This window comes from Salarias fasciatus, chromosome 23 (genome assembly GCF_902148845.1).
Source record: "Salarias fasciatus chromosome 23, fSalaFa1.1, whole genome shotgun sequence".
Lineage (NCBI taxonomy): Eukaryota > Metazoa > Chordata > Actinopteri > Blenniiformes > Blenniidae > Salarias > Salarias fasciatus.
Genome location: NC_043766.1, coordinates 11,805,306 through 11,829,128, shown reverse-complemented (window position 1 = coordinate 11,829,128; position 23,823 = coordinate 11,805,306). Strand labels below are relative to the sequence as shown.

Below are 23,823 nucleotides of genomic sequence, written 5' to 3'. Positions count from 1 at the left end.
TGGTGTAATTAAGCCATTTAATGGACTGTTGGACAGGTTAAAAGGCGTCTGAGCAGCGAAGCAAAGCTCTCTGTTCACCTGACAGTCATACTCACCCTCTCTGATGGTGATGGACTTGATACATAACTTAGAGAATAAATTTGCAGATACAGACTGTTGAAAATGAGTTTTACCTGGTCAGTCTAACCTTTCAAAATAGTGAGAAAGCTCAAATATCCAATAGAGGTTTTAGGCAGAGCCGCTCCTCCACATTGGGAGGAACCATTTGAGGTGGTTCACATACATCATTAGGCCATTAAGGTCAACTGGACACATCCATCTGGGATACGACCCTTGAGTCATTCCAGGACTTGCTGGAGTGATTGTATGTCTTATTTGGGCCTGGAGCAGCTTTTGGTCCAGCTGGAGGAGCTTGAAGAAGGTTCATGGGATAAAGATGTCCGGGTATCTCCACTCTCCATACTAAGAACTGGCAAACAGAAGGATGGATCAAGTAAGAACCCATTTCCAGTGCAAACTGGACCTGTGCTTGTGTTCCTTGTCCTCTCAGAGTGATGCATTTGTCATCTTTCCATCCAGCACCTATACTGCTGAAGGCGCAGGTATTCTTGCCCATGAGGGGCACATCGGTGGCACTTTGGTAGATTGAGGCAATCCAATGTGATTGCACTGGAGACCAACTAAAACCAGTTAAGTAAATGAGGCAGTGTTTTTAAAGGGCACATAACACGATTTGCACAGAGAGATTGCTCGCCATAGACGTACACTGTTTAATATATGCAAAGGTTTAAAGAAAACTATTAGGAAAAGGAGTTGTTAGTTTGTGCTGAAATACCTGTAGCAGGAATTGTATGTGCTTTTCTGAAGTGAGGCAGTGTAACTTGATCCAGCTGTAACATGACTGCATGCTTATATCCATTTTCCATGGCAGAAGGAAAGGATCGATCAGGGGGTGATGTCAGACAATTGTGTGTGTGTGTGTGTGTGTGTGTGTGTGTGTGTGTGTGTGTGTGTGTGTGTGTGTGTGTGTGTGTGTGTGTGTGTGTGTGTGTGTTCTCGTATTTCTATCCTTGTTGGGGCCAAATGTCCCCACAAGGATAGCAAAACGTGAAACGACGTGCCTTGTGGGGACCTTTTTCCGGTCCTAAGTAGGAGAAACAGTGTTTTCTTGACCATGTTGTTGTTACTGAAAAAAGTAAAAGTGCAAAAACATTTCTTTAGGGTTAGGCTTTGTTGTGGTGTGGGTTAGGGTTAGGGTAAGGGTCAGGGTTAGGGGCTAGACATGAATGGGAGTCAATGGACGGTCCCCACAAGGATAGAAATACAAGACTGAGCGTGTGTGTGTGTGTGTGTGTTTTGTTTTCTTCCCACACAAGCAAACTCTCACACAAACACGTGATTAGATTTCTTTCTCTGATTAGTGAACGTACTCTCATGATAGTAAGATGTAAGCACACCGTGCACCAAAGAAAATGGGATTGGATATTTTTTTAAAATTCATGTTTAATTAAAGTAATTGTGTTAACAGAAATGCCACTTGCCATTCGCACATTTTTAACAAAACATCGTAATTATTAATTAGGAGTGTCCCTATACTGTGTTTCAAATGCGCAGTTTGACTCCAGGCCTTCCTCTCTTCCTCTGAGTACTTCAGTTTTTGTTTCCCCACAGTCCAAAAACATTCATTAGAGGTTAATTGGTGACTGAAATGGCACTTGTAGATATGAATGTGTCCAAAAACTAACCATGGACAATACAGAAAGGATGTCGTTTACGTAATCAAATCCACATACCCGTAATTACTGCTTATTTTATTTTATTTTATTTTATTTTATTTTATTTTATTTTATTTTATTTTATTTTATTTATCACATTGTCAAGTAAACTTTAATTTAAACCAAGGTGAGACAGTAAATGCATACTGCACTTTTTTTTCTAAATCAAGTTGGCATCAGTGTCCATTTTGACCAAATCCTGGTACTGTAGATGTGTAGATGGCAGCGATTTTTCTCATTGCTTTGGGATTTGGCATACCTGTAATACAATATTGTTGTGACTAACTCACAAGCTGTGAAGTTTATACAGTGCCTGTGTAAAGGAGGGAAGGTTTTAAACATCTGTGAAATAAATTGCTCCGCACAGGAATACAGCTGTTTGCCAAAGCCATAGCATCAAACAACAACTGGACAGTGATATCAGCTCCATCAAAAAAACAAACAAACAAACAAACAAAGAAACCCACAAGGGTCTCAGTGTTTGTTTGTTTTTTTCAGCATTTCTACAGCATGTATGAATCTAGAGTAATGCTAAAGGATATCAAGATATCAAGAAGTTACAAAGCAGTTGGTAAAACTGAAAGATAAATTGCAGGAGTGTAAAAAGATTTTAAAAAAATGCCTCCATCCATTTAAAGAAAAAGAAAGCATATACCTAAAATTTCTGTTGATTTTTTTTTTCAATAATGTGATCGTAGCACACTTGTGGACAACATTTACAAATATAAAACACATTTCTAAGTCAAGCTGTAAATACAAATAACGACAAAGTGCTGTGATGAGCACTGATGTGATTTACTCATTAGCGTTGACACTCTTTATCAGTGTTGCACAACTACTTAAAATATTTCCAAATTGGATTTTCAGGTTCTTCACATAATTTTTATCCACCTTTAATGGAGCTCTGTTTAAAACTTTTTTTATGGGCAATCATCCAGCCTCAAAGATACAGTTTCATTAATATTTCTTCCCGACTTTAATTTGTTTGAAGAATTGTTATACATTTACTAACATTGCCTCTCCTGCACGTTCATGTAACCTTCTGCCTCTGTCAGTCGGCTCTGTTCTCGCACGTCTTTATGCTTTAACTTGCCAGTGTGACAGGTCATGCACCTCTTTTCACAGACAGCCATGACAGGTCTGTCATGACCTCCTCACTCAGTTCAGACAACTGACGTGGCCATTTGAGAGCTCGAGCAGAGGGACGCACACTCACACACACTCACACACACACACACACACACACACACACGCGCAGTCTTGTATTTCTATCCTTGTGGGGACCGTCCATTGACTCCCATTCATGTCTAGCCCCTAACCCTGACCCTTACCCTAACCCTAACCCACACCACAACAAAGCCTAACCCTAAAGAAATGTTTTTGCACTTTTACTTTTTTCAGTAACAACAACATGGTCAAGAAAACACTGTTTCTCCTACTTAGGACCGGAAAAAGGTCCCCACAAGGCACGTCGTTCCACGTTTTGCTATCCTTGTAGGGACATTTGGCCCCGACAAGGATAGAAATACAAGAACGCGCACACACACACACACACACACACACACACACACACACACACACACACACACTGACATACACAGTAATGGGTGCTGCTCCTCTAAATCTTGGCCCTGGCAGTGACACAGTCAGCATCTCTTGGCCGCGGCCGATGACTTGAGGTCAGATGCTGTCAGACACTCTGACTGCTGGCTTTGCATTTCTGCACGCACACACGTTGTGCACACACACACACACACACACACACACACACACACACACACACACAACACACACACACACACACACAACACACTGGCATCACTTTTTTCCTTTAAATTATTTGCAGTGTGTAAAGTGAATTGGATGTTCATATTTTTAACATGTTGTTTTTTTGTTTTTTTTTTCGGTTTTTGTTTTTTTGTCATGGATTGAATCACATTCGCACTTCTGGCTGGATCACAGTGTAAGAGTCATAAGCATAAACATTTATTTCCATCTTGATAAAAACTATCATGAGCCCATTTTATCTGAAATTGTATAATCTTTAATGATTTTACTGATTACACAATGAATGGTTACTGAGTCATAGTAGGCAGGTACATAGCCATAAGCTTCAGTCTCAACTGTTGGACGGCACAGACCTAAAATAGAGCCGTACGCTGCTGTTTATTATGCAGAAAATCAAGTCTCTTGAGTGCTGCGCCACTTCGACTTGACTCATTTGGTGGCGATAATTGATTTGGTTGTCAAAATCAGGAATAATGAATAATTTTAGTGCAGTTAGAAAAGAGTTTTTTTCATCTGAATGTTGGAATTATATCAGAGACTTACTAAAGTAAAGTGTGAACTCAGGTATGGGTGCAGGTACGTCCTTCTATTTCACCTGCTGGGTTCCAGGTAACAGGCTCCCAGAAAGGAGCTGAGCCCATCTTCACAGTTCAGGATCAGACAGGCCCGATCTCCAGTGTGCAAACGAATCATTTGCCTCAAGAAGTGCCGCTTACACTAGTAGCAGATCAACATTAAGCGTCCCATTGAGCACTTAATGGTGTAGCCATAGTTAAGCACTAATGTGTTCCACAACAGTCACCACCCTGCAAAAGCTCCAACATGAATGAAGAAGCCACAGCGCAAATTCAAATTCCACAACAAATATGAGGAAGCTGCCAGAGTGTTTCATTGGACTGGATTATCAGAATATTAGTTTTGTTCACTTTACTTCTTGTTCTGATGGTAAGAAGCTTGAGAAGTGAGTGAACCTGATAATTCTATGACACGCCACTGTTTATTCATCGCAAATCATCAATGTTCGTAATTTGGTTCCTAAAAACTTATTGACAATCTTTATCAGCACAAACACAAAAACAAACAAACAAACAAACAAACAGAAAGAGTCATCAGTTTAAGTTCCCTCACAACTCAGTGCACTAAAACAGCCTGCTGCTCACTGACTAAGGTTGTGGCTTCTGTATGTGCCGAGTCTTTTCCTACATCTAATCTGAGAATGCGTCAAAGGCAAGGGGAAACAGAGGCATTCATTTAACAGTGCGGTGCAAGTGTTGGTATTTTCAAATAAAATGTACACAGAGAGACACTGAAAGGACAGCTGGCAGCTACAAAGCTCAAAATGCAGTCCATTTAAAACGTACATATTGCGTTTTCAGAAATGAGGAATCGATTGAGGAAGAATTTGGGCAGAATGAAGCTTGCTCAGTGTTTATGTCATTACTCTCACACACACAGATGCACAGGAGATGATGAGTTTGAAAAAGATGTTCACAAAATTCCAAATAGTTATGTTCCACATTTGACTCTCTAGTTTCACCCCAGTTTCACCCCGGTTGTGTTTCTTTGTTTGCAAACAACACACAGGGTGCTGTGCAAGGGCCATGTGTTTGAAGCTCATGTTCTCCATCAGACTCCCTCTCTGTCCTTCTCTTTGTTCCTCTTTTGCATTGTTTTCATTCATTCCTCACGATCAGTCTTTCCACTTACTCCATCCATACATCCATCATTTTTTCCCAAAGTACTAGAGTGGTTCAGGTCATTTCCATACAGTGTGTGTAATATATGCTGATGATAATAGCCTATCGACCTACTCCTCCACACATGCATGTATTTCCATCTCTTGCTCGGTCCATCCATCCTTCCTCCATTTAGACCGTAGGGAATGGCAGACAAATGAGAAGAGAGAGGAAGTGGAGGGCCACTTGATGGAGCGATGATGCTAATACAACTGCATTCATTTCTCAGTGATTTGTTATGTGTGTGACTCCTAAAAAGGGAGAAATCAATACGAGCTTGATCTAGACATGAATGTGTAGATTAATTGTTATAGATCAAGTGCATTTTGTTGTTAGGAATTGTTGGGCTTTGTTATAAAACTTGTAACATATCAAGTTTATTTCGTGTCAATTTTCCAAAAATATTCAGTTTGGTTTGTGATGAATCACTTGCGAAGAAAATACATGTTGGGAGCAGTTGCACATGCAACATTAAGCAGGAAAGAAAGATGTAAAAAAGCTAAAAGTTACACAATAACTCAACAAATCACTACTTATTTGTAAACAAGAAACATATAGACATTATTCTATATTTTGATGTGCCCATTCAGTTGTTCCATCTCTTATTTCAGGGTAGTTAGTCATTTTAAGCGGGTGGTCTAACCAATCACTCTGTAGCTTCTCATGGCCGTACTTTAACCAGAGCTACAAACTCACGCACATCTTTTGCAGCTCATGTACAGTTTATAATCGACAATGTATAAGTCTTGCTGGTTGTTTTTTCTATTTCAGCGTCTCAGCCTGCTCTCTGTATTGATTTCTTTTCAACCGTAGATGCCATAGAGTGTCTTATCCAGTGATTTATGTTCATTCATAGCATTCTGATACTGTTTTTGGTGTCTGTCTCTGTTTTATGCCCTCACTGAGGAAAATCTTCCCTTGCAGTTAAACAGAGGAGCCATTTATGGCAAAGAAGGGTCAAAGTGTCTGAGTTAGGCCGACAGCCTCACTGAGAATATGAGTGGTTTGAAGAATCTCAGACAGAGTTCAGACTACATCAATGTTCCTGCGGTTAATATTTTCATGCTCCATTTGTACGTTGTGGCAAAAAAGGTTATTTTTGCAAATGATATCTTTTTGATTTGTAAGCATGATTGACCCTGTGCACAAAATGACAATGAGGAACAATTATAGCTCTGTGAATATAGACAGAAAATATTCTTGCTTTGCCTTATGTTTGTGTGGTATTTTTCTGTGAGGAATAATTTGGCCTGAATACAATCTTTAGTCTTTGGTTTCAGAACAGATCTAATTGTTTATAGCACAGATTTAATAAAAGGCTTTAAAACATTCTGCACACCTTTTGGAACTGAGATCACGCAACTCCTTCAACACTCAGTTTGAAATTATTCAAGCTTTGTGACATTGTACATTATCTTGTCAGATATAGATATAAGAAGATAAAACATGTGGTCCAAATGATTTTCAGGTAGCTTGCGCCAGGTAAGTAATGTTCAATTGGTGCTAAGAGGTCAAATTTGTGCCAAAAGAATTATAAACCACAGGATTACAGCAACCGCACTGACTTTAAGTGTCAGTAGAAATCAATACTTTCATGCTGTTTTTAACAATGACTAAACCATCTCAATATAATCTAATAAAATCACCACTCTTTATATCAAGCAACGTTCTTTTCAGTATTCTGTTGTTTTGCGCCCTCAAACCGTAAACTGGTGAACTTGTAGCTGCAAGTTCTCGTCTCCTCGCCTGTGGCATCTTGGCTAGACAATTAGCAAAATCTCATCTCTTATTTAGGTTATTTTCAGTAAATATAAATGTTTAGGCATAAAAGTCCTAATAGACCAAAAATGTCTGACAACCTCAGTGTGGTTTCTATTATATCTATTATACATCTATTATAATGTCAAATGATTAGTTGAATTGTTGTTTGCGTTTTACCAAATGCTAAGGTTGTTAAATGCCTATTAGTGATCGGCTGATGATTTAGATATCAGATCAAAACAAAATAACTTGTTCAGTACTGACATTTTTACTTAACAGTTGTGTTTGCTGCACATTGAACCTGCTCAGTAGACATACTGCTCAATGTCACAGACGTGTGCTAGCATGTATGAGTCTTAAAATGAAGATGAAAACATTTTATGGGACGCTGTCTATGTCAGAGTATGCAGGAATGAGCGGTGATGATCATGAAATGATCATATTCAAACTATGAATAAACATCTTCTCAAACAGCTGCACATCAAGAGTTGTGTGTATATTTTTTTAAGCTTTTTATTTGAATTCAGTCACGACTAACAACAGGTCAACCAGTGTGTTTTTGGCACCCCCCATTAGCTCCTACCTATTGTCATTTTCCAATATCATCCATTAGCTTTAAGCTATTAGCTGCCCTGCATTATTTAGCTGCTCCTCAGACACTGGAAATGAATGAACCTTCTCAAGACTGAAGTCAATCATTTTTGAAAGTGGTGTTAATAGCAAGCAGTCCACTCTGGCCTTGAGAGGTCCGCTTATTGACCACTGACGAGAAGGATGTGAGAGTCTTTCCTCCAGTAGGAAAATGCTACGTGTTCACTGGAAGTGGCCGCAGAAGAGAAGATAACCATGTGGTTTGAAGTGGTCGCTATTTTAGTTGCTGTTACCTGGTCTCTGTGTGTGTGTGTGTGTGTGTGTGTGTGTGTGTCTGCAGCTGTAGAATAGGAGATGTTTCCTTTACATTGTGTCAGTGTCATCTTTCTGAAAGATTTCTGTGAAACCTGCTCTACAGCACAGCGATCAGATTTTTGCTGTCAGTCAAGCACTCATTAAAGTCTCTCGCTCACATTTTATTGCTGTCAGGAAACCTCACATTGACCTCCTCTAGACGTGTATTCTTTCCTTACTTTCTCTCCTGATTTCAAACTCAGACAAAACCACTACTTGCCTAACCTTTATGATAACTGGGGGATTAGAGTGATTTTCATCGCCATGATGAAATGAGTCCCCTTGAGTCACTGTGCAGTCAAACGTCTGTGCATGAGCACAGGAGGATAAGCACATAGAATTATGAATTTGGATGCCTTGTATTTGCAGTGTTTTACATTACCTGAGTCACTCGATCCTCCAGTGAAACTTCTACTAGCCTGTGCCCAGTCCGTACCCTGCAGGATCTGTAAAGCGTTTTAAATCTACTGCAGTTATGCGTCTATTCTTGCACTGACTACTCTTGTTAGTGCGATGTCATTGATTAGGTTTCCTTATTTATGCATTTTTCTTGACTTTGTTGGGCAAGTCAGTTACTCCAGTGGGATTTCTTAAGTTGACCGAATGTCAGACAAAGTTGCAGTTCGATTCAGACTCAGAGTGAGACAGTAAGTTGCGGCTTTGTTCCATCATGTGAGTGTGAACACACACACACACACACACACACACACACACACACACACACACACACAGAGTGATGAAGGACTTCAGAGGACATTGAGGACAAAAGTTGCATCCAATATGAATATCTGTTGATCTACATAAATAAATCACCACCAAATCAACATGTTGCTGGTTTTCGTCATCTCTAATAGTGACTCGATGATGGGTTGCCATGGTAACCCGGGCTGCATCGATTGTGTGCTTTGAGGCAGAGTAGCTTTTTTGTTTTGTTTTGTTTTCTCCCCTTGAAAAAGGCATAAATTGCAATACAAATATGATTTCTGTGAGAATGTTCCCATTGTCAGATGGTGTGAAGTCCATGGTACAGAAGTTAAAGCTAGTTTCACCAGATTCAAGTGGTGTGATGATTTATGCATGTAATGAGTTTTTTTTTACTGTTAATTAACAAGTAGCTGATATTAAATGATTAGAAGTACATATCTTCTTGAACACTGAGCAGTAAAGCTCCCAAAGCTCAATTACGCTATTAAAACAGTTATTAATGATAATGCCTCCGGTGATCAGATATTCTGCAGATAATTGTTAAAGTCCAAATAAAAGAAATGGACAGTGGGTGAAAGTTTTCACAGGAATTACAAACTGTAAGATTCAACCTTGAGCATCAGGTCTTGTATTTTCTTTTGTTTGTTTGGCTTTACAGTGGTTTACCATTTCCTGTTGACAAACTTAATTTCAAATGACAACTTTGATGGTGCTGTTCACGTAAACAGAGGAGCTGCTGGAAAATTACATGAAAAAAGGAAAACATGCTATGACATGTGTGTGTGTTGTTAGTACCACATTACATGGCTAAGAATATCAACATTTACCACAATCTTAATGATTTTCTTTATATTAAAATTGTCTTCTGAGTAACACCAATCCAAGCTAAAGACGACAGTACCAATGATCAAAGGGTGTTATCAAAACATAGAAGTGAGTTCATTGTTTAGTTTGGATGCATATAAATCTCGAAATGTGCTGTATCATTTCAAGTGGAGTGGAGTTCAAGTGGTTTTGGATTTTTCAAAAAATTCACATCAAGCCATAACTGAATTAGTTTGAAGGACAAGAGGTGAAATGCTCTTGGGTTCAGTAATGATTTTTAACCAGGAACTTTAGTTTGACGGATTTATGTTCAGAAACTCTCTCTTTGTTCATCTAAAACTCCACAGACACCTGCATGCTTGTCCCTTTAACGGCAGCCTCACAGAAACATTTTGGGGCCTCGCTTTAATATCAAGGAGGGTGGAAGTTGTGACGTGATCAAAAGTAGTTTGTCGTCTGTGTTTCGTGACACCACGAGAGAAAGAGAAAACAGATTTCTGCAGAAGTCAACCTGACAGGTTACTCAGCCCAGCAGAGCAGTAAGCAGCACACGATTTTCCCAGAGATTTTATCTGTCTCATGTTGAGTAAAGCTGCTTCATTTGCAGATCAAACACAAGACAAATACATTTCTTTCAAAATTCAAGTATAGACGACTTGCAAACTCTCACTTGTCGAAAACGAACAAACACATGAAACCAAACTGCAAAATTAAGATATTATACTAAATTAAAAAGTTTTGGTCGATGATAAATTCAGATTTAAAGGTTTTTGTTTTTTTAATGGTCATAATTAAGGAAATTATTGTCAGAGGTGTGCTGGTATGGAGTGAGGTAGTTCATTATTTAGACATTGATAGTTTAAAAATCTACTGATTCATTTTTCAGCAGGATAACTTTAAAACATAAATGTGACATGCACAGAAAAGAAAAATCCACATACAAGCGTAGAAGCTTTTTTGATAAGAAAGGTTTGAACTAAAGCACGAGCCTAATGACAGAACTTGAACTATATTCCTAACTATTACAATCTTAGCAATAAGTACAAGTATATAGAGCTGCTGCAGAAGTAAATAATCACATTCGTTATTGGGAAAGTAAAGAATGAGGTGTGGTGACATTTGACTTTGTGTCTCTGGTGTTAATTAAAAATTCCCTCGCATTTTTTTCCTCATCATTTTGCAGCTTGCTCAGGATGAGGGCAGTCCAGTGCGAGGCTTTGGTGTGGTGGAATATGAGAGCGCTGAACAGGCTGAGGCCGTGCTGATAGAGATGGACCGAACTGTGGTGGGAGGACAGGAGGTGCGCCTGTCACTCTGCACCCCAGGCACCTCAGGGAGAAGCACCTTGGCTGCACTCATTGCCGCCCAGGGTATGGTGAGTATAATGCACAAAGCACACAACAGCACCAAAAGAGTGTGGACACTCGCAGCTTCATTTGCTCGGCCTCTGAAAACAAATAAAACAAATAAAACAAACAAAAAAAAAAAAACAATTGATGAACACATTTGTTAGCTTCGTAACTGCGTTTGAGTGTAGATTGTTGCAGCAAACAGCAGTTAATCGCTTTTAATGTGTAAATTAGTTGATCTCTGTTGCAACAATAATTAATGTGATTTAGAACCTAAAATGTATTACCTTCCCCAAGGCATCTGAAAAAACATGTGGTTGCTTTAACCGTGCTGGTACTTGGTGAAGCCCTCGACGTCACTGCAGTTTTCAAGTTTGTCTATCAGATTTTGGCAGAAGCTGCCGGTTTTCTTGATAAGAGCTGCAGAGTCAAATATGATTGAGCTAGCAAAATCCAGTGAATTTAACAAACATGCCATAAAATGTGTTTTTGTTTTTTTTTATGTTTTTTTTTTTTTTATGTGCGGCATCGTGAAAATGTCCGACTTCCCGTGCAAACCAGCAGACATGCTCACAGCTACATCCAGCTGCCAAGTCAATGTCAAGTAATTATTGCACATCCAGCACTGAGATTTACTGAGGTCTAACATGGAGCACATGCATGAACACCCTCCAGCTGAAGTCGCCTTTGTAGCTGTGATACCCCTCCTACACAGTGCGGTTGTGGCAGAGAAGCACTGACATGACAATTATAGTTCTCAAGATTGATCCCCCCCCCTCCTCTGTCTCCTGCTGCCTGAAATACACCAAACTCTTTTCTCACACAATTACATGATGTATTTATATAGATCCACAACAGCCGACCTGTATACTCACTATAACTAAATACAAATGAGAGGTCCAAGCTCAATCACCTGTGGAAAACAAACAGTGCTGGTACTAAAGAAATGCAAGTGTCTAAGGATCTGTAGGACGCTCATTAAAATAAATAGTAGTGAGTAAAGCATATGTCAGGGTGTGTGTAACCTCGAGAAAGGAGATAATGGTAGCTGCATTTCTGTAAAAGGTTATCTGATATTTCTGCCACTTCCTTCATTCTATCGGGTTTGACTTCCGTTCATATGATGAACTATTTGCAGATTTGTGTATTATATAATACGGCGACATATGGCGGACTGTGGTGCTCAAACTGGGAGTATATTATGCTTTGCCAAAATGTGTGTGTGCGTGCGTGCGTGCGTGCATGTCTTAAAGTAGAGGTCTCCTTTTTTCTCCGATCATGAGTTGTTGTTTTTTTTTATTTAGAAAAGACCTACAACGTCTTTTCTCATTGTTCATCATATCTTATGTGACTGTCATTTATGCTACAGCTGTAAAAAAAGGACAATAGTTACTAGTGGAAAATGTCCCAGTTCCCAGCTACAACGGTCACAGGAGCATAAAAGTTGCCTTGAGCTGTGCTGTTTTTCTGCTGCCGTCAAGAGTCCAGAAAAGTGCGTTAGAGGGTCATCGTCACATACATCAGCTGGAAAAGGAATAAAATAAAATTCAACAGCTTCAATTTATTTCCACACAACAGTGATGCACATTTTCTGTGCCATACCTTTGCTTTGCTTGCTGCTGTTAGCATATCAAGCAATTGTGAAAATCATTGCCATAAAGCTTTATAGTCTCAAATCTCAAGTCAGTCTCATTGAAGTGGCAAGATGTAGTGCTGTGAACAAGTGTGAGAAAATTTAAGATAAAAACACACACACATAAATAGTGAAGTGATGTTAATCCTGCTCCAAGGTGCGCTCTGAAATATTTCCCTGTATATTTACCTGGCGTCACTGCTTTCAGCATTCAGGCTTATTTGCAAAAGTCACTCAGCTGCAGTACTGCGCGCTCGTCGCCGTTACCTGCCATCAGCTCACATGTATGAGGAAATATACATATGTGTGTGTGTGTGTGTGTGTGTGTGTGTGTGTGTACATATATATGCACACACACACACACACACACACACACACACACACACATACATACATATATATCTGACTCACCTGCAACACAGTGCAGGATTATTCAAACTTTTGCACAAACAGTGATCACACTAATAATCTAAAGTTAATAGTTACACTTTTTACAGAGTCTGTGCTAATTTTAGGAGTGTTTTGCACATTTGCACAGGCTTGGCTTAAGCAGTGTTGCTGTGAATGAAGACTTTTGGTTTCTGGTTGATAATGAGTTACCCATAATGCCCTAGGAAGCCATTACAGCTTTAAATATTTTAAACTACACAATTAAGCTCTGAGGACTATAGCTAAGTCAGAATTTGTAGATTATAGCTTGAAGCTGTGGCGCTGCAAAGCCAAATACTTCAAATTAAAATATTCTAATTTTCTTAATTTTAAATTTCCACTGCCGTACATTGGAAGAAAAGCATGTTTAGCAGTAATTTTCCCCTCTCTGATGGCAGTGCACCTGTGAACAGCATGAATTATCATCTGAAGAGGTTGTGGCCTTGAAGGATCGGTTGGAAATTATAGGTTGAAACGCAAAGCATTAACCCTTGCAAGTCTGAATTGCAATAGAGAGAATGATGGGATATTGAGGGAAACTGTCTCCGACTAAATTTGCAGAGAAACATAAGAAAGCTGTAAGGAAGAACGAGTGCCGAAACTCAAAGGTTGACAGAGCAGCAGCGAAGGTAGACTAACCGACAGCAGAGGAGCCAGTGAGGACTCAGGAGGTTGTTACGTCTGCATCCTGAGGCTGCTTCAGGATCTCTGTAGTGAATATGAGCAGCCGGTAAAAGCAACATCAGACCTTGAGATAAAGATCAAGACCCCTTCCTGGCTACGTTCCTCCTCTGAGGCGATTCTCTCAAGTCTCCAGTTAGTGAGTTTGAGTGTGAACGCTGAGGACCAGATGGCCTACTCCTCCCTCCTCCTCTTTTCTCCTGCCTCCGTCCTTCTTCTTACACGATGCTTCTCGCCTTCCCGTCTTCACAGTTTCCTTACCTCCCTGGCGTGTGCGAGTGCGTGTTAGCGTGTGGGTGTGTGGCTGGATTTTTGTGCCAGCAGCCAAACAGGCTGATGCATCCTGACATTTTCTTCAGCAGAAAGAAAAGAAACAAGTGCACCCCTTCCCCCTCCTCCCTCCTCCTCCTCTGCCTCCTCCACCTCCTCGTCTCTTCCCTTGAAAGATGCTGTCAGCTACGACTGGCCTTGTTCAACACGGGCGCACATGCATGTGCACACACGAGCGGCGCACAAAACCGTTTTCTTGACACACAAGTGCACATACAGTATCTGTGCGCGAGACTCTCCTCTGTCTCTCCTGCTGACAGCCTGCAGTCAAAGCCACTCCATCCCCGTCAGTGCAGCTCCGTCTTCAGGATGTGACAGGGAGGAAGCAAGGCCGGCTCGGGCTGAAGCTGCAGCTCCGGGGCAGATGAGGAGGAAATATCACCATCCTGCAGATGTTGTTTTAAATAGCCGTGTCTTTGGGCCAGACGCTTGATACTGCGCGTCGAGGCTGAAGGAGGATCCACCTGAGCAAAAGGCCAGATCCATTTGATTCGGCGCCGTCTAATTCAATTGAATTTCCTTTGAGTCTATCGAATTGAATTTCCTCCGTGTAATGAGTGATTGAATTCTTATTTTGTGATGAACTTTACAGTTTGTCTTTTGATTAAAAGAGAGTCGGCAGAGATCTCTTTAATTCCAGGAAATTTAGCTCTTGTCAGATTGAATATAAGCTTTATTGACAGTGAGGGAATCACACAAATAATGAAGCACGCCTCTGATGTATTTTCATGAAGTGTTAGGCACAAAATTAAATCTGCTGCTTTGAAAAGTGTGAAACCTTTCAAATAAAACCATTTCCTTTTGTTCTAATTACAGTTATGTGATGGCAATTTACAACACAGTGGTCTATGGCTCAGTTGGGATAGTGGATTCTCTTGCAGGTTGATGGTTTGATTCCGTGTCTTAAAGCGGCATTGAACGCAGCCACGGGGCTCCCAGTTGTTTGTGTTTGCGCATGTGTGAGTCAATTCAAATTGTCAAAGCACTAAATTGCATTGTGTCAATGAAGTACACTTAGCGTTTTGCATTTAAATGTAGTATGTTATATTTTATATATACATTACATTTAGATGGATGCACATTTCATAACTTATGGGATCAACGAGCCGTGATTGTGTCACAGCTGTGATGGAAGCTAAACTTCTCTGCATCAAAAGCGTCAACCGAAATTACACATATGCCAATATTACTAATGCCCAGTCAGAAGTTAATGCAGTAAAAGCCGGAGCTATTTCTTGTGTTTTATTTATCAGCTCTCTCGCTGCTTTATAGATTAAATCCAATTTATAGTCCACACCACTAGATAACTAACAACACCTGAAGAGGGTCTGGTGTTCATTACTCACCGCGGCTCATTTTATCTACACCTCAGTCATATTGTCTGATTGCAGCAGATTGAGAAGAGTGGGTCTATATTGATGAGTGTGGTGCCAATTTTTAACTCTAGCAGATAATTCATCAGTGAGTGAATTTAGTGACCAAAATCTTTTTTCTATTTCCTCTCCAAACTTTTTGTCTGACCTGTTTTCATATCCCACTGTTTCTATGCTGATAACTTCTCAAAATACTCTGTGTCCCTTTTTTCTTGCTTTCGTTTTGTTCCCCTCAGACTTCTCTCTACTGACATGGCAGGCGTACCCTGATAATGTAATCTAGTGTAATGATTACAGCATTCATTAGGAGCTCATAATGACAAGATCAAAACACTTACTGTAATACACACACACACACACACACACACACACACACACACACACACACACACACACACACACACAGCACCTCATTACTTCCACTAATTCCCGCGCTTTGCTTTCTTCTCCAGATTCTGAGTAACAGAAAAGGTTTGCTACCGGAACCAAACCTGGCTCAGCTGTTGACTAGTATGACCAACCCTGCAGCCCTGCAGATCCTCATGAGACCATACCACTCTGGGAAGAGAGGAGGTATAAGTTTTTCCTTTTTTTTTCTTACTACACTTCTGCACTTCATGGCTGTCATCAGATATGAAATGCACTCTTTAACATTTTCAGTCAGTGATTCCCTAAGCTAAATACTGACGGACACACACTCTCACAAACATGCAAAAGGAGGTGCCTCTAAATTGAGTCCAGTGGACAGTTTTCCAGGTTTGTCCTAGATTCTGTTATTCTCATCTACAAATCTGATTTTGACAGTCTCGGAGCAGGCAAAGCCTCGGGGGTCCCAACCCTTTGGTTGTGAATCACTGTCTTGACTATTCTGTTAGTGTGTAGTTGAAGTGTAACAACCGTCCGCTGGCACAGTTGCGTAACACAAAAAAAGCAAGTCGCAACTGGAGATGCGGAGTACCCAAAAGAGAGAAGAAAATAATACTGTAAACATTGACAACGTTATTCCCGACTCATCCAAAATTAGCTTAGGCCACTTTTTCAGCGATTATCAAAAACATTTGTTGTCAATGATTGAAAATATTCGGCTGGTACAAATTCTGCCTGAAAACTGAAGTGACATGTCCAGATTTACATAGTGAGGGTCAGAAGAGGATGTATTATATTTTATTTATTGCTAATTTTTTTAGTTATTTAATGTTTTTGTTGATATTCGTTTTGCAGATTTGCCGTGGTTCAACTTAATTTAAACTGTTTGTGTGTGTGTGTGTGTGTGTGTGTGTGTGTGTGTGTGTGTGTGTGTGTGTGTGTGTGTGTGTGTGTGTGTGTGTGTGTTCTCGTATTTCTATCCTTGTTGGGGCCAAATGTCCCCACAAGGATAGCAAAATGTGGAACGACGTGCCTTGTGGGGACCTTTTTCCGGTCCTAAGTAGGAGAAACAGTGTTTTCTTGACCATGTTGTTGTTACTGAAAAAAGTAAAAGTGCAAAAACATTTCTTTAGGGTTAGGCTTTGTTGTGGTGTGGGTTAGGGTTAGGGTAAGGGTCAGGGTTAGGGGCTAGACATGAATGGGAGTCAATGGACGGTCCCCACAAGGATAGAAATACGAGACTGTGTGTGTGTGTGTGTGTGTGTGTGTGTGTGTGTGTGTGTGTGTGTGTGTGTGTGTGTGGTTTTGAAATTTCACACGATGATCACATTGATCATTCTTAATCATTTAAAAACTCAAAGGTCTCCTCTGTGCCCTGAACTCATCCCTGAATACTGTTTCCACGGGACCTTCCTGATAATCAGAGACCCACAGTATAAGTCTCTTCCTGGTCCTTCTATATGCTGCAATCACCTCATGGACAGCTTCATTATTTGATGAATGACTAATCAGGTATTAAAATGAAATCGCGTGACATTACCGGAACAAATGAGAACAGGAAGGAGAGAAGATGGGCGAGTTAGCGGAGCTCTCTTAAAGAAGAGCGTGCACAATTAAAGTCTAAAATTAGGACCTTGATTAAATGTTAAACTTTCTCTACCTATTCTGGAGGAGGAAGCTACCATTAGCAGTGACGCTTACATTTATTATGACGAGACCTTGTGGTTGCAGACATGCACACAAAAAGCCAAAGAAAAAGTGCCATGAAAGTGTGCAGGTTTTGGGTGGCAGCCGCTGATATCGCTGATTTCATCTCCATCAATGAAACAAGGAGATTAAAGTGAACAGTTAAAAATTATGATGCTTGAGTTTTGTTTTTGCGTTGAAACAGCCTTTTGTTAGTATTCTAGTATAAAGTCATCTGAGGCCTACCGTCGCCATATTTATGTGGTGATATTACAGGAACCCAGAGCACTTATTTCATACACTCAAACCACCACTGTTGACTAAAAGTAAATAGCAACACTCCTTTATGTACTCGGCACCCGCTGCTTTGAATTCACTCCAGAAAACTTTGAAACTGAAGGAATTATTTCTTCTTGTTTAGAAACTGTAATCAGTGTCATACTAGTCTTGTTCCTGTTTTACATGATAGCCCCAATATTTTACCTTGTTGCTCTGATTTGTCTGTATTTGATTTTAGGTTGTCTGTGTGTTTTATGTTGCCTCTGCACTGTCTGTACTACTACTCAAAACCTAATGTTTTAAGCTGCTCTCTGGGCCAGACTTGGACTGACCTGGTTAAATAAAGGCTAAAACAAATTGTTTTACTCAGTAAATGTAAATATATCTTAAAAACCACTTGGAAGTGCTGAAATACTTTCAAGCAAATCAAATGTTGCCAGTATTCTTGTGGATCAATGTTGATCGCTGAAGTTTTGAGAAACTCACTTCAAGTATATTTGTATGAACAACTTTATTATATGACTTTCGCAGTGGGGGAGCCTAGATAGATAGATAGATAGATAGATAGATAGATAGATAGATAGGTAGATAGGTAGATAGATAGATGGATAGATAGGTAGATCTTAAGACAAACATCAAAGCTGCTTCTCTTCAGCCTTCAAAAATAAAATGAAATTTGAACTTCGAAACAGAAGGTTTTGAGTGAGTTAGTTTTATTATTCCAATATTGCTTCACTGCCGCCTCATGTGAAGCAGATGGCTATATGCTTGCTTGAAAAGTTTTGTAAATGACTGATGGATTAGTTGTCTGACTCATAATTTTCTCGCCGTTTGCCTGTTGAGACAATGATTGATTAGTGCATTAGTTGATACGCAATGTTTTTTTTTTTTTTTAAAAAAAAGGAAAATCACAAATGGAGGTGCTGATTGATGTTGTGATTCATTGTTTGGCTGTGTTTTCTTCCTTCCTTTCTTTTTGTTTTTTAGGAAAGTACGGGCGTCACACCAGCCTGCCGTTCCTGAGGCCTCCTCTCACTACAGCTCTGCTCACTCTGGGAAAAGCTCACCAGGTTGACACTATATCCACATCTGTGTGCCATGTTTTCAATACTGTGTGTGCGTGTGCGTGTGCGTGCGTGTGTGTGTGTGTGTGTGTGTGTGTCTTGCAATAACCTCCGTTTACCTCTGTCCTGCAGAGTGCTATGCTTGGCAATGGACTAGTCCTCCAGAACCTATTGCACATGCAGCTCGCACAGCAACAGCTTCTACACATCAAAGACAAACGCATCAGCAGTGTAAGACACCTGTTTATGTGTGCATGACGATTTGCATAGGGTGGTGGTGAGGGTTGAACATAGCCACGTGCACGCACCCATGTGCTCTTGTATTTAAATCTCTAGCACTTAATACATAATGAAACTAAACCTGCCTGAAACCGTGCAACATAATTGCTTTCTTTTCAGATAAAAGACAGACCTTGAGGTGTTGAAACTTTCCTCTACGTGTTCATTTGCATATTTTCTTTCAAAATGTCTCAGTGTTGTCTTTAATTGCTGAAGTGGATGTTGGAAGTCACAGGTAGTCATGTTTGGTGATGTACATTCCTTTTCAGAAAATAACCCACATCTACCTAAAAGAGGCTCATTTATATTTACTTTTCCTTCACGTTCTTGTGCACATCTGCTAATATTATATGTGTTTACACATAAAGAAATTAGAAAGAAACGAAAGTAAAAACTAGTGCAGTTTATCATATAGTTCTGTTCTTCAACAGTTTTTTCTTTTACTCACAGTTTCAACAACTATTCTTTATGTTGACATTTTTCTTGGTTTCGTGTCAGTAATCCGCCTCTCTTTTTTTTTTTTTTTTTTTTTTTGCCTCGTCCGTTGTCAGGTGTCCAGTTTGCTTGGGGACCCATCCAGGCTGCTGATGCAGAAAGCCTTGTCTCTGCGGCCTCCGGGCCTCGTGCCGCTGGGGAAAGGTCTCCTGGGAGATTCCCCCACTGGTGAGCAGGGTCAAGCAAGAGTTACGGATCAAACGCAAATTATATCATTTACCACAGCCTCCCTCGCCAATTCTTCTGTCAAAATGTTTGCTTGCTTCTCTGTTGTCAGTCATCTCATAATTTGAAAGTTTTTTATTTGTTATTGCTGCTTCAAGTAAACTTATTTATGTTTTTTTTTTTTAATTTAATTGAATGAAATAGGGCTGTGGACATGTGTAGGCATGTTTAACCTATTTTGCAAAGAGTGAGTGTTTTTCTTGTATTAGTGTTATGTGGAACTGTATGACCAGCATGCTCTAGAGTGGAAGCATCCGCACAAGAGGCATTTAGGAACTGCTCAGAGTGACCACTGGCACTAACTTCAGGTCAAATGAGATGGTCCCTGCAAGAATTTCTTGATTTGTAATTTTTTAAAGAAAACAAAGTTGCAGGAGAATCTGCATGCAAACAAAATATGTAAATAGTCCTTTGCAGTCTCAGTCTGATGACTTCAGGTGTCTTGACTTTTCTTTCTAAAGATCACCGGACGCCTTTGGGTTGAACTTTGGAGTCCATGACACGAGGAAACTGTAGTGCATTTACAATTTAAATGTCCAGATGCAAAAAACTGTTCTTTCAAATGGAAATGATGTATCATGGGCAGCGTGTATACAAATGTATGTGATTGTGCTTGTGTACACACACCTTCAATTGTGTGTGTATAACAACGTGCTGTGTGTTGTTATTGTTTTCATCACTCTGTGTGCGTGTGTGCGTGTGTGTGTGTGTGTGTGTGTGTGTGTGTGTGTGTGTGTGTGTGTGTGTGTGTGTGTGTATGTGTGTGTGGGTGTCTGCCTGCTGGGAACATTAGCTTAAGGCTTGTTAGAGCTGATTATTTTATTGTGCTGTGGAGGCCATTTGTCACAGCAGTATTGGATTTATAGCTTTTGTGCATAGGTGTGTGTGCGTGCGCGTGTGCACACACGTGCACGCATGCGTGCGTGTGCACTCACCAAGAGAGTCGTTTGCATGTCTTAACCGTTGCGCCGTTATGGTTGTTTGCAGTTCTTTTAAGCTTTGCTTTTTTTCATGTGTGGACATATTTGATATTAAACCCTGGAGTGAGTGGAATACTGGGAGCGTGAAGCTAAGTGCAGGGCTGTAAATAAACATGATAAATGATGATGTACGACCAGGAAATCCATTCTCAAATATTACGACCGGCTCTACAGAGACGGCCGGGCTGAGCTCTCAGTTTCCAACCGTCTGAGTGATTCGTCTCTGTCTGGAGGAGACCAACACTCTGATGGCCATCAGTAAAAGCCATCTCACATGTTTTTCTGCACCTCAACTCACCTTCCTTTCATTTCCCGTCATCTTATATCTTTTTCTTTTACACTGCTTCTGTATTCAGCTTATTTATGCCTTACTTGTACCTTTCCAACTTCTTGGATTTGTTTATTCTGCTCTTCTCCTTTAGTTTTTGTTTTTCCTGAACAGCTCTTTGTGCTTGCTTTTGTGCAGCTCTGCATGGCCATTACAATCACAAGCAAACTTTTTATTTTTTAACCTTACATATTTTGGCAGCTCATGAATTTCTCTCTGGTCAGCTTTTTGTCTTGTAAGGCTGGGAGGAGCATCTGACTAAAGAGCTGAAATGAAATGCAGGGAAAACCAGTGTAGCAGGTGTTGACATGTTGTGTTGGCTGCTCATCTGAGAGTTAAGTTTAGATGCAATAAAACAATGTCAAAACTTGAATAAGGCATGTTTCCATTTGAGGAGCTGGAGATCAGGCGGTGAGCAGTTTTGTCTCACAGCCAGAATCTGATGGTTTAATGTCTGCTTAGTTTTCATGGATTCAGTGTGTTTGTGTAGGGTTTTACCAGGTCAGCCAACTTCTCTTTGCAATCCAATGATTTGGTTGTGTAATATTAATTTGTTTCTGTCACTGTTGGGATTGTTTCTCTGTTTTGGCCCATGGACTGTTAACATGTCCACAGTGTACCCGGTATTTTGCTCACCGTTCAGGCAGTTCTCCCAGGGCTTTGTTTTGTGTTTTGCTTCTAGTTGTGTGTATCTGGGAAGAGTTGCATATGCTATAATGAGTTGTGTCTTTTTGACCTCCTCACAGAGTTGGGACAGGAGACAGCACCAGCATCTACCCACAATGCCACAGTAGTGGTATCAGCACCAGGCATGATGCCTTACCTTCAGGGTCGAGACCAAAACAGCACCCATTGTTTGTCAACAACTCCTTCTGCTTCCTCCTCCTCTTCCTCTGCTTCCTTGTCCTCCTCCACCTGCGACAGGCAGCAGCCAGCTCCTCCTGGGACAATGGTGAGCTCAGAGAGAGACCGGGTTTTATTGAATTCAGGTAACTCGGTGCTTGACCCGTCTTCACACGCAGCATATGGAACACAGTGTAGAAAAACATACAGGTGTTGTTAAAGGACGTAGCCCCTCAGACCAGCTCCTCAGCTGCTCACCACTTGATTCTCTCTCTCTCTAAATTTGTGTTGAATAACGGGGGATCCCTCAGTGTTGTGGTTTATCTGGAAACACATTAATAGCCTGCTCAGAAATGTTGTAGGAACCCTGACTTATAGCCTTATAACTTTGTAGATATTGCGTAAATCTTTTGAAAAAAAAATGAACAAAAGAAATAACTTTGAAATACATCCATCTTTCAGTCAAGTGCATGTCATTTTTTGACATTAATGCCATTTGTTATTTAACTGAAGAAATGAAATCTGTTAGTTTTTGTTGACATTCTGTGCTTTCACATTTTTTACCATTTTACCCATCTGTCTCTTGTGTACAGGGATAATTATCATGTTATTATAGCTTCATTCACAAATATCACAGTATTCAGAAAGTTCCCAGAGTACGCTGTGGTCTCATTTATATTGTCTACTGCAATAGGACATGTTCTTTTCTGTGGCGTCTCTCCCACTTTGAGAGCCCAGGTCCATGTGTCCAATCATCTGCTTTTCTTTTATTTGCACGCTGGAAAACCTGTTGGCTTTTTCTGTGTTCATCGACATCTCCTTTTCTAGGCCTGGATTAAATACAGCACTCCCGTGCAAACGTCACCATCCATTATGAGCCAGTCTGCAGAGATAATCACAGTGCTGAAGTTCTTAAGGGATCTCATAGCTGTCCCGGGGCTGTCCTCTCTGAAGTCTTTTTAATCGAGAAAAAAGTGTAATTAATAGACAGAATAATCTTCACAGCCTTTTCAGCTTTTCAACAGCACAAGAAAGTCAACTGAAGCTGAGGAAATCTGAGTGTTCTGAACTGTTGTGTTTGAAGCAGTACTATGTCAACGCAGCGTTTTTCATTGTTTTAGGAATGTAAATGTCTTAAAGTTGTAAAAAGTTAAAAGGTAGATTTACTGTAATCTTTCAAAGTCTGTTAAAATGAAAGAGTAAATTCATTTGACCCAAATTACAGGACATTTGAGGACATTGAACATGAATGTAAAGACGTAATACATTTAGACCGCCCTGTGACCTGGTCATCTTGGCCAACCTTCACTCAGAGGAGGAGGTTTGAGAGGATGAATTGTGAGCTCAATGAAAAGGTCTAATTAGAAATGAATGTTGGCAAGCCACATCCAAGATTGGTTTTGTACAAACATCTGAGAGAGGACACAAGTGGAAAGAGGCAAGATGACCTGAGATCCACTAAATAAATGATTTTCATTCAACAAAACATGATTGTCAATTTACAGATACCCAATCATAAACATCATCGAATAAACTGGCTCGATAACAACTAATCCGGGGACCTAATGCAACTCAAACTGAAGTACACAAACTCACAGTAATAAAAAATGATGAGAAAAGCAAGAAAAGAAACATGGAAGAAGTAATTTCTGACTGGACTTAGAAAAAGTGACCGGCAACCTCTAATAACTCTTACTCTTCAGCCAAAAACCAGTGAGAAACACAATACATTCACAAGCAATTCAGGTACCTTTAACTTGTCCTAAAGTCCACTGTGACTTTGCTTTTAGATGGAAAATAAATAAATTGAAACAAAAAGAACCATTTGTTGTTGATGTGAGCTGGAAAAGTAAACAGATCTCAGTCGTAACTTGATGTGGTTCCAGGAGACGTACATCTAATCCAGGGAAAATATCATCTAGTTAAAGTAACATCCAAAACTAGTATC

At 40.2% G+C, this 23,823-nt stretch overlaps 1 protein-coding gene across 3 annotated transcripts in view; it reads left to right on the top strand.

The window, feature by feature from the left end:
* raver2 (ribonucleoprotein, PTB-binding 2) overlaps window positions 1–23,823 on the top strand; it is an 82,748-nt gene that overhangs the window by 52,192 nt on the left and 6,733 nt on the right. For all 3 annotated transcript variants that reach the window (XM_030083383.1, XM_030083382.1, XM_030083384.1), the window contains 6 exons: window positions 10,719–10,910; window positions 15,783–15,903; window positions 18,649–18,731; window positions 18,858–18,956; window positions 19,556–19,667; window positions 21,779–21,984. In XM_030083383.1, the coding sequence (XP_029939243.1) occupies window positions 10,719–10,910; window positions 15,783–15,903; window positions 18,649–18,731; window positions 18,858–18,956; window positions 19,556–19,667; window positions 21,779–21,984 (813 nt within the window). The remainder of the gene's footprint in view (window positions 1–10,718; window positions 10,911–15,782; window positions 15,904–18,648; window positions 18,732–18,857; window positions 18,957–19,555; window positions 19,668–21,778; window positions 21,985–23,823) is intronic.